Genomic DNA, 12,632 nt, shown 5'->3' on the forward strand with positions numbered 1-12,632 from the left:
TGGTATTATGACTTTAAATAGGGGAAATCAATATACTCGCCATCTACCATTTACTAATGGCCGTTAATGGGTTTTTTCATGGTTTTGGGGTCAATATTCATTCATAATATTCATAAAAACATTTTTATATTATAATAAATACAATAGGAAAGTGGGAGAGAAAGAAACATTATCTAGGCTTATATACACGTCATTGATTTTAACACTCTTCTTGCAATTAGTATAAACGGTAGGATGGGGGGGGGGAATGGTTACCGCGTGTAAGCTGTATCATAAGGTGTATCATAAGGTGACGTGGTTACGATTCCCCGGTTGTATGTGACAAGGAGTAGGGGAGCCTGTCCAACCTCGAGAGGTTTCTCCGGGTCCCCCGGTTTCCCCCCACTGCTAAAGACCCCTACGTGCAAGCGAATTATTGAAATAAAATTGAACCATGTGTTAGTCCCGAAATTATTGAAATAATAGGCAGATTTAACTCTTACATAATGGCTGTTTAATTAAAAGTGAGACAGAGAGTGAGAGAGAGAGAGAGAGAGAGGGGGAGAGAGAGGGAGAGAGTGAGAGAGAGAGAGGGAGAGAGAGAGAGGGAGAGAGAGGGGGAGAGAGGGAGAGAGGGAGAGAGAGAGAGTGAGAGTGAGAGAGAGAGAGAGTGAGAGAGAGAGAGAGTGAGAGAGAGAGGGAGAGAGAGAGAGAGAGAGTGAAATTGGGTTTAACGTCCACTCGACACAAACTAGGTCATTTCGGGACTAACATATGGTTTCATTTTATTTCAATAATTCGCTTGCGCATAGGGGTCTTTAGCAGTGGGAGGAAACCGGGGATTGGACAGGCGACCCTACTTCTTGTCACGTACAACCGGGGATTCGAAACCACGCCAGTCGACTCAATAACAGACTTCGTGATACAGCGCGCACACGCTAACCATTCAGCCATCCAACCCCCCAATATTAAAAGTACATTCCGGCGTGCATTATTAGGCCGTGAGAAAATGGATATTGTCAAAAGAATACTGGGATCATTAACTTTAATACGAATTAGATCATAAGGTCTCTCTTGTTGTGTGGTTTCAATTTCCAGCTTGCACGTGACAAGGAGTAAGATCGCCTGTCCAAATCCTCCGGTTTCCTCCTGCTGCTAAAGACCACCCACGCTCAAGCGAATTATTGAAATGAAATGAAATGAAATGGGGTTTAACGTTGTTCTAATGAAGACGGGCATACGCTACACAGTGTGCTATGAGGGAAATATCGAATTCCAACTGCCAAGGGATCTTTATACAAAATCGATTTTTAACTGAATATGGAAAGAAATATATAACCGAGTATACCCGTTTTCGGTTCTCTATGGAAGTATTATAAAACCATGGTGATTCCGCCATCTTTAAAGGGATCAAATCTCGGAAACTTTCTACTTCCGGTCCAGCCATTTCAGCTACTGTTATCTGTAATATAAAATGAATTGAAATGAGATGGGGTTTGCGGCACCGACTGGGCTAATGATAACGGGTGCTATGAGGGAAATGAGATGGGGTTTGCGGCACCGACTGGGCTAATGATAACGGGTGCTATGAGGGAAATGGGATGGGGTTTGCGGCACCGACTGGGCTAATGATAACGGGTGCTATGAGGGAAATGTTGGCCCGCACAGCTGCACTACGGCCTACTCTTATTTCGAATTCCCATTTGAACGACCGTAGGTTGTCCCCTGACAGGCCTTCCAACCCTGCTGACAACGGGGGTGGGGGCACGCTGGAAAATTCTGATGAACTTTTGTACTGATATGCGTCGCTGGTCAGATGTGGAAAGCCCACCCTCATAAACTCCCCACAGCCGATGTGTGACACATGCTCTCTTTTCTGCTACATATTTCATTAGCATTGTGATCGTCTAGTATTTGTTCTAGTATTTGTAATTCTCTTCTTATGGCTAGGACTCACGTTGTATATTGATTCTTATCTCAGCAGCTAAAACGTTTGTCTACCAGGAACAACAATGCAACAGTTCGTTTTAAACGTTTATATCAAGCACGGGATACATAGGTTACAAGCTAAGCTACAAGCTAAAACGTTTGTCTACCAGGAAAAACAATGCAACAGTTCGTTTTAAACGTTTATATCAAGCACGGGATACATAGGTTACAAGCTAAGCTTACAATAAAAGTCATTCTCTTAAACTCATCAAACTCGCTGATGGAAATCTCTACATTTGTCTCCTCAAGGAATCATTGGTCTCCAGGCCAGTCGCCCCCCCCCCCCCCCCGACTTTGAAAAAAATGTCGACCATAGATATACATTGTCCGTCAATTTTACAGCACCCTTGAGAACACCCCCCCCCCTTCGTTACTCTGTGCTAGTTACGGCCCTGTCGGTCTCTCCCCACGAATCTACATGGGATCTCAAGAATCTAATGTCTCTATAGAACCTAACCCAGTCTTTTAACATGGACAGTGGCATTGAGTCAGCTCTGTCAATTATTTAATTAGACAAATATTACGTAATTACTTTTAATGGTTGATTACTAAGCCTAATAACGTAATTGGTAAATCTCCACAATAAGGGATCTAACAATAACAGATTAGCATTATTAGTTTGACTCTAAATCCTGTTATTCTCACAGTATTTCATAAACGGATTAATTGGCGTTTATAAATAAACCCATTACAAGAGCGAGAGAGAGAGAGAGAGAGAGAGAGAGAGAGAGAGAGACGTCCACTCGACCATAACTAGCTCATTTCGGGACTAAAATATGGTTCAATTTCATTTCAATATTCGCTTGCGCTTAGGAGTCTTGAGAGAGAGAGAGAGAGAGAGAGAGAGAGAGAGAGAGATCCACTCGACACAAACTAGGTCATTTCGGGACTAAAATATGGTTCAATTTCATTTCAATATTCGCTTGCGCTTAGGAGTCTTGAGAGAGAGAGAAAGAGCGAGACAGAGAGAGAGAGAGAGAGAGAGAAATGTCCACTTGACACAAACTAGGTCATTTCGGGACTAAAATATGGTTCAATTTCATTTCAATATTCGCTTGCGCTTAGGAGTCTTGAGAGAGAGAGAGAGAGAGAGAGAGAGAGAGATAGAGAGAGAGATAGAGAGAGAGAGAGAGAGAGAGATAATTCGTGTTTTCAATGTCGAAAATTTTGGATGATATTGAGCTACTTTAAGTAGTTATCATGTTTAATTTATAATGTTTTAGTAACATTTAAAACATTTAAAACATTTAAAACATTTTAAATCAAACTCAATATCATCCAAAGTCTTCGTCATTGAAAACAGGAATTATTTGCCAATTCAAATCAACATTAATTGGTAAATGCTTTTCAGCGCCTTTTGTAGCAAGGGACGCGAAGAACGAGGCTAGAAATATTCCACAAGTCATGTCAAACGGTAACGTCATATTCTTATCTGGGGAGCATGCACAATAAATTCGATCGGTGTAGACTGAAATAACCAGACGCTAGAGATTGCCATTCGATTGAGACTTCTGGTGTATTTCGCCAAACATAACTGAATAGAAATTACAGTAAAAACGGGAACGATTTAATATAAATCAGTGTCAATTTTTGGGTCCCGAATATTAGCAATTCAGTTCCTTTAAAGATAGGTTCCCAGAAAAATTATTTATCGGGTGGTTATTTCCAATAAAAGTATGATAATTTTGGTATATATGGGAAGTAGAGATATCCTTTCTTACTAGAACAAGCCAACAGTGAGGCTGATGTCCCCCGCCGAAATCCAAAAATAAATAGATGACACATATTTATTAATCGCACATTTATTTTTTTCAAAAGTATCGAGCAATCAAACTATACACTAAGTTTCAGCACTCTCCATCAGATAGAATCAAAGTTATCTTGTCCCAAAGCATCGACTAATGTAAATCATTGAACTCAGCCATGACATGACAGCAGAGAATATTCATTATCGAACTAAGTCAAGGTATTGATGTAATAAAGCTATACACCAAGTGTCCTCACTCTCACTTAATTCGAACTAAAGTTATCGTGTCCCAAAGCATCAACCAATCAAATTGCTTATCCCTGCTTACCCTAAGCAGAAAATTCTCATCTTCAATCTCCATCAAGGCATTCACCTATCAGACACCTACGCCAAGTGTGAACATTCTAACTCAACTAGAATGAGAGTTATTGGTGTTCCAAAATCTTGACCAATCAAATTGCTTATCTCTGCTTAACCTAAGCACAAAATGCTCATGTTCGAACTCCATCAAGACATTGACCTAATTAACACCTACACCAAGTTTGAACATTCTACCTCAATTAGAAGGGGAGTTATTGTGTTCCAAAGTCTCGGCCAATCAAATTGCTTATCGCTCTGCTTACCCTAAGCAGAAAATGCTCATTATCGAACTTAGTCAAGGTATTGATGTAATGAAGCTATACACCAAGTTTCATCACTCTCACTTAATTAGAACTAAAGTTATCGTGTCCCAAAGCATCAACCAATCAAATTGCTTATCTCTGCTTACACTAAGCAGAAAATGCTCATCTTTGAACTCCATCAAGGCATTGACCTAATAAACACCTACACCAAGTTTGAACATTCTGGCTCAGTTAGAGAGAGTTATTGTGTCCCAAAAAGTGTGACGGACGGACAGACACACTGATTTTAATAGTTACAGACACACCGATTTTAATAGTCCCCTGCTTTCTTCGAAAGGCGGGGGACAAAAATACAAATATTATATAATAAAGAAGTTAAATAACATTTGCAGGAAAACGGAATATGAAAATCGATTCCCTCCTTCCACTACTTATTTATGAGGGCTATCCAGTTATATATCAGCTAAATTGCGATAAAATAATATTTTATATCAATAATTATTATAGCTTGTGCCATCGTGTATTCTATGCCGTTGATTGTGTGTCAACCGAATAATTATTATCTAGTTTATATGCTAAAAACTGTATCACCAAAGGGGGATAATTTAGATAACAAGGTATTACTGTAATGAAACTATACACCAAGTTTCATCAATCTCACTTAATTAGAACTAAAGTTATCGTGTCCCAAAGCATCAACCAATCAAATTGCTTATCTCTGCTTACCCTAAGCGGAAAATGCTCATCTTCGAACTCCATCAAGGCATTGACCTAATCAACACATACACCATGTTTGAACATTCTAGCTCAATTAGGAAGAGAGTTATCGTGCCCCAAAGTATCAACCAATCAAATTGCTTATCTCTGCTTACCCTAAGCGGAAAATGCTCATCTTCGAACTCCATCAAGGCATTGACCTAATAAACACATACACCAAGTTTGAACATTCTAGCTCAATTAAAAGTTATCGTGTCCCAAAGCATCAACCAATCAAATTGCTTATCTCTGCTTACCCTAAGCGGAAAATGCTCATCTTCGAACTCCATCAAGGCATTGACCTAATCATCACATACACCAAGTTTGAACATTCTAGCCCAATTAGGAAGAGAGTTATCGTGTCCCAAAGCATCAACCAATCAAATTGCTTATCTCTGCTTACCCTAAGCGGAAAATGCTCATCTTCGAACTCCATCAAGGCAATGACCTAATAAACACATACACCAAGTTTGAACATTCTAGCTCAATTAGGAAGAGAGTTATTGTGTCCCAAAAAGTGTGACGGACAGACAGACAGACGGACAGACAGACAGACAGACAGACCGACAGACAGACGGACGAACCCATTTTAATAGTCCCCTGCTTTCTTCGAAAGGCGGGGGACAAAAATACTGGATTCCCTGAAAAACACTCATGGAGCGTATACAGGACAAAAATGTCAGGGTTCCCCTAATCGACAGCCCGACAATTAGGAATATCTGTACGCGTGACGTCAAACGTTGCATGCGGAGAATGAGCGCTTAATGTACATGTTGACAAACTTTATGAAGAGTTAGACGTTAAAAACTTTCTGAGATAAAAATCACGGAAAAAGACGCGGGCAGTGGATAATCCAAGAATTTAATTAGGATTCGATATTTGAAATAAATAGTCAGCGATTAAAGACAACATCGTCTTGTGTATGCAATAAATTCTCCTCCGACTTCGCACCCGTAAGTCACGTGACACAAACATGACCTCTTTTGATCGATTTGTTATAGCAAGGGTATTCCTTGACAATTACAATGTTTTGAGAAGGATTTGAAGCAAATTTATGATAAATTAATTAGTTTGAATATGTTTTAGGCCAAATATATCATCAAATCACCGGTTTGTACACGGGAATGTATCTTTAAGCTGTTGGAGTTGAAAATTAATTTTCATCTCATGAACTAAAACATTGTGTGAGAGAGAGAGAGAGAGAGAGAGAGAGAGAGAGAGATGGGGTTTAACGTCCACTCGACACAAACTAGGTCATTTCGGGACCAACACATGGTTCAATAATTTGCTTGCGCATAGGGGTCTTTAGCTGTGGGAGGAAACCGGAGGACCCGGAGATAACCCACGAGGTTGGACAGGCGACCCTGCTAACTATTCGGCCATCCCCCCCTCCCCCCCCCCCCAAAAAAACATTGTGTATAGATTTCAGATCTAAACAGGCATTATGTAAGAGGTAAAACTACCTATTCCAGGTCTTTCTTTGGGTCATAAATGTTATATAAATTATTAATTAGACATTTATTAACATGATAGGACAATAATCAACTCTGGATGTGCGTGATTATCGAAAGGAGCCTAGATCCTTGTGATATAAACTGAAATTTAAAGTTTCATCAAAATCGGATCAAAATTGTGACCTGTAGAGTGTCCACAACCAAAATGTGAACGGACGGACGGGCATACAGATGGAGGGACAGGCGGTCAGACAGGGGCGACGACAATATACATCACATGAAATTGTGGGCGTATAAAATGGATTATATGTAATTTATTTTAATGAAGATAAAGAAACCTGCCACTGCACGAAAGAAATGAAAAAGACTCAGCACGTATTCAGTTAATTAAAGAATTTTTTTTTTCTTAATAATCAATGTAAATTTGTATTCTAATCATTAGAAGAAATATTCTGAAACATGACATTCCCCCCTCTAACCATCCTCATTGATAATGATTATAGTAGGGGGTTTTATTTGGAGGCGTCTTGAAGGTATAATTATCAAGTAGCCTATACCCTTGAAAACCATGTTTAGAACTATTTGAAGACATGACACAATCATTTAAATCATTGTAGATTACAATTACTGAATTAGTTATGGCTTGTATACAAGAAGTTGTAATTAAAGTGAGTTCCTGAAAGCAGCATGAATAAGCAGATGAGACAAATTTGGAACCTTGAAAATCTCGCTCACGCATCTAGTCTCTATCATCAAGACTAGGAAGTTCTGGGTGACCGAGATTATCACGCATCAGATATTTTTTTTAAGGATTGTTTGTCAAACAGAATATTAAATTTGTCTGTCTGAGAGAGAGAGAAATGGGGTTTAACGTCCACTCGACACAAACTAGGTCATTTCAGGACTAACATATGGTTTAATTTTATTTACATGATTCGCTTGCGCGTAGGGGTCTTTAGCAGTGGGAGGAAACCGGAGGCCCCGGAGAAAACCCACGAGGTTGGACGGGCGACCCTACTCCTTGCCACGTCAACCGGGGATTGGAAACCACGCCAGTCGACTCAATGACAGACTTTATGATACAGCACGCACGCTAACCATTCAGCCATCCAACCCCCCTTGTCTGTCTGAATTACCTAGGATGATGATAATTATAGTTCATTGTAAGTTATGATTGATTCTGACCTATCCAAGTATATGATTGTGGTAATTTTCCCCAAAAATTAAGGAAAAAAAACGTTGTAATTGTTAGAAATTGAAAAACAAAAGTCAAAGAACAGGCCATTCTGTTGTGGAACAAATATAAGATCCAGAAAGTGTGTGAAACGCAGAATAAAATTTTTTGAAAATAAAAAAAAAATAAAATAGAATTATCATGCAATAATTTTTGAAAATAAAAAGAAATGCGAGTAAAAGTACATTGTATATTGTATTGTACAATTGGTCTTAACCAGTTGTCAAAATATAGAGCCCAAGAGAAGATAACCCTCTTTATTTTAAAGCCTTTAATTATTTTGATATGAGGTGTAATTTGAATTAATGAGATGGAACAAGTTTTTAGAATAAATCCAAGCATAGCATCTCCCTTTAAAGATATGTTATGAGAGATTAGATAAAGAGCTGGCAGTTCTCGCTATAATAATTAAAAACTAGATAATGATAAGGGAATTTGTTCCACTCTGAACCGAGATTTTAGCGATTGAATTTTCGGCCTAGTCTTGTTCATCATTACTAAAGTCAGTACGATAACAAAAAAATAGTCTCGGTTATCCATTTCATGATTAAATCATGAATGGAAGTCGAACAGCAATCCAATAAACATTGCAGGCTAGCGATGACATCGAGAGTTGATTATGGTCTGGATAAGTTAAATAATGTCTAATTAATAATTTAGATAACATTTCAGACCTAAAGAAAGACCAGCAATAAGCAGATTTAGCTCTTGCATAATGTATGTTTAAAGTCCTGGTTACTCCAATCCCCCTGCTCCCAAAAAATAAAATAATACTCGCGCACCAAATTAAACTTATGCCTCTCTGATCAAATGTAATTATTATTAGAATACATCTAAGCTTCTCCCTTTAAAGTCCTCGATTCTCCAATCCATTAATTTGATTATTACTAAACAATAACAACAACAACATAACCAAGCGGTTGCCATGCAAGATACGCCCACATTTTGCAAGAGATGGACAGAGAACAAGCTCAAAAAAATAAAGAAACGATTTTTTGTACAAACATGGGCCATAATCCAAGAATTTACGGTAAGATATGCGTGAATATCTACAGGAACCTAGATCTTTGAGATCTAAACATATTTTAAGTTTCATAAAAATCAGATAACAAATTGTGACCGCTAGCGGGTCCACAACCTTGATATTACTTACATTTACAAACTCAACCATCATTATGGTGTAACGGTGATATATTTAAACGGATTTGAAAATCGGATAAATATTGTGACCTCTAGAGGGACCACAAGCTAAAAACGCAAATTGTCATACACTCAGAGGCCATAATCAAGGAAGTTAAGGTACGGTGTGCGCAAATAGCGAACGGAACCGAGATCGATATGTTATAAACATACATTTCAAGTTTCATCAAAATCGGATAAAAATTGTGACTTCTAGAGTGTCCACCAGGGGCGGATCTAGGAATTTTTGCAGGAGGAGGTTTGCCAGGTTCCTGAGACAATGTATCCCCCCCCCCTCCCATATGATCTCTATCGTCATTTTGGCGTATATACATACACATTGAGCTTTTTAAACAGAGAAATTCAACACTTCGTTTGACGTCAATTTTTATTATGAATTAATACAATGACATTGTGATTCAATTTCATGGATGCAAAGCATTAATTGTGATATCACATAATGTCTATATCTTTATGTCGTGCTTTGAGTGCCCATCCTGTCCCACATCTGACGATAAAGGATAAAGCACACGGCCGAGAAACTTTTCTCATAAAAAGTGTTGATTTACAAAAACAATTTATGCAGCTGCTCAGGGGGGGGGGAATCCGCCCCAGTCCACGATCTTGGTATTGCACACTTTTACACTATTTGGGTACAAGGAGTGATCATTTTGTCCGGCAGTTTAGGTCAGATGTTAACGAAAATCGAACTCAATCTTCATTGATTGTGTAACGGTGATGTATTTAAACGTTTTTTTTAAAAATTGAATACAAATTGTCAACAAGCTAAAAATGCGGTTTTTCGAACAATCAGGGGTAGTAATTCAGGAAGTTACATTCGGATACGCGTGATTATCGAAAGGAACGAAGATCGTGGTGATATAAACATAAATTTTATGTGTCATCAAAGTGGGGTCAAAATTATGGCCTCTAGACAGTCCACGGCCTAGATATGTCCACATTTTTCAAAGTAATCCATTGCAATAACAATGAGCGTAGTTCTAGATATCACAGAAAGCCAATAGGATTCTTCATCGAACACAAACACTGTGCGCCAATTGCACGTCAATCGGATGATAATTTTGGCCTCTAGATCGTTTCACATGATTTTTCAAAGTGTTCAAGGGAAATAACTCTTAAATTTATTATCGGAAATACTAACCTGAAAAACATTTCTGAAGGTTAGCTTGGCATCTGCATCTGAAGAGTCTCCTCGTAGCCATGGTTTCTCCACGTTATCTGGGGGAAGGTGATCCGGCATCCAGAATACGAAACTACCGTCCATCATCCCCGCTTCCTTACCGCGTAGTAATATCCGTCTAGTGTCGTCTTTATTTTCAGAACACAGGATTACAACTAAAAAGAAATAATAGAACGAGGTTTGCTGTGGGTTGTCTCCGATAATACGTCCTCATCTTTAGATGGCATATAGAAATGAAATGAAATGAAATGGAGTTTAACGTCCTACTGTGCTGCTGCTAACCTGGGCTAATGAAGACCGGCATACGCCATACAGTGTGCTATGAGGGAAATTTTGCCCGGACAGCGGCACTACGGCCTACTCTTATATCGAATTCCAACTGCCAAGGGATCTTTTACGTGCACGCCAATGTGTACACGGGACCTCGGTTTTTCGTCCCATCCTAACGACTAGACAGCTTTCCTTGTCAGCCCCTCCGTCCTGCATCACTGACAAGGGAGAACCACGCCGGAAAATCGGGATGGACTTTCTCGGCCAATGCAGGGATCGAACACCCGACCTTCAGGCTAGCGAGCTAGCGTCTCACCCACTTAGCCACGTGATTCCCAGATGGCATATAGAATAACGACCTACCTGTTTGCACAAACCGTGAAATGTGTTTTTGAGTGACAGTTTGCTTCAAAAGCGATGCTCTACGGCTTACTCATATTTTGAATTCCATCTGTCAAGTAGGGTGACCACCTTTGCTTGATCATATTGCGAGACATTTCAGAAATTATTTTCTGCGGAGCCGGGGGCGGCAGGGCTGCTCACCCCGAGCGCCGTAAGCGTGAGGCCGCGATGGGGGAAGGGCTCTCGAAATTTTTTAAAAACTAGAAGTCCCGAAACGCCATTCCCAGCAATCTGAGAGAAGAAATATGGTACTGAAATACTCTGATTTTTTAGTAATACATGTAACATGTGATTTTCTCCTGAATGCAAAACAACTCAAGATAGTTTAATGAGTTAATGATTTATGATGAAGCCAAGATTTGCAACTAAAACTTCAAGATTTAAAAGGGTACTTTTTGGTCGACTTCACGGTTTCTAATAATCTGCGATTTCTGAATACTTGTGAAACTCCTGAAACGAATATTTAAAGTTTAATTTAATTTGAATTTCACATATCTAATATTGAGAGAGAGAAATGGGGTTTAACATCCACTCGACACAGACTTGGTCATTTCGGGACTAACATATGGTTTAATTTTATTTCAATAATTCGCTTGCGCGTAGGGGTCTTTAGCAGTGGGAGGAAACCAGAGGACCAGGAGAAAACCCACGAGGTTTGACAGGCGACCTTAATCCTTGTCGCGTGCAACCGGGGATTCGAAACCACGCCAGTTGACTCAATGACAGGCCTTATGATACAGCACGTGCTAACCACTCGGCCATCTAACCCCCCGCATATATCTAATAAGTGTTACTGATGTCTGGTTTCTGTCATCTCTCCAATAATTTTTCATCAGTGAAAATCATCCTCGGTATCCCCAGTTGTTTTCATTCCGTTCTACTCCACTATACCCTGGGTTAATCCATAGGGTTACCACGATTTCAAATTATCTGCCCTGGCCTTGATTGTAGCTATAGTCTACAAACCAATCAAAAAACAGTTTACAAACCAGTCGTTTCGCCTTCGATTTTATAAGGGTAGATAACCATATTCATGTCCATTTACTGAATGATTTATGTAAATAATGTATATATTTCCAATTCATTTATATTTAATTGTGTTATCAAAATCTGTAGTATGTTTTGTTAATTTCAAATATGTATAACATCTACATGTTTGACTTTTGTTATTATTATTACAAAATTTTGTCTGAAATGTTTCATTCGGTTATGTTCATTATTATTGAACTTATACTTGGCAATTTGATTCACAATAACTTCTTTACGATATCACGTGGACGTAAAACTCCGCGAACGAACGAACGATTCTCAATAAAACTCTTGACCCTACATAAATATAAACGTCCGGTCTTTAACATGCATTATGGGAGATAAGATAAAGAGATGGCAGTTCTCGCTATAATAGTTAAAAATTAGACAGTGTAAAGGCAATTTGCTGAAAATTTCAGTCACATTGATCCACTATGAGCCGAGAAAGAAGCGGGTGAAATTTTTGCATAGTCTCGGTCATCATTACTAAATTCATTAATATAAACAGCATAGTCTCGATTATCCCCTTTTTTTTATTTAATTATCAATGGCCGTTAGCGGCATATAGGAATCTAATCCAGCCAACATCGAGGGCTAGCCTTGATTTCGAGAATTTTTTATGGTCTGGATAAGTTAATTAATGTCTAATTGATAATTTAGATAACATTTCAGGCCTAAAGGCAGATTTTGCTCTTGCATAATGCATGTTTAATGTTATATAATACTTATATAATTTGCTGTTAATCAATACACAATTAGAATAATGCGC

General features: G+C 38.8%; 1 protein-coding gene across 1 annotated transcript in view; it reads right to left on the bottom strand.

The window, feature by feature from the left end:
* The window catches only part of LOC130012369 (atrial natriuretic peptide receptor 1-like), a 29,970-nt gene that overhangs the window by 14,286 nt on the left and 3,052 nt on the right, over positions 1–12,632 (bottom strand). The window contains exons 2-3 of the mRNA XM_056100173.1: positions 10,124–10,317; positions 1,328–1,441 (exon numbers count right to left, since the gene is read on the bottom strand). Coding sequence (XP_055956148.1) covers positions 1,328–1,441; positions 10,124–10,317 — 308 coding nt within the window. The remainder of the gene's footprint in view (positions 1–1,327; positions 1,442–10,123; positions 10,318–12,632) is intronic.

This window comes from Patella vulgata, chromosome 4 (genome assembly GCF_932274485.2).
Source record: "Patella vulgata chromosome 4, xgPatVulg1.2, whole genome shotgun sequence".
Classification (NCBI taxonomy): Eukaryota; Metazoa; Mollusca; class Gastropoda; family Patellidae; genus Patella; species Patella vulgata.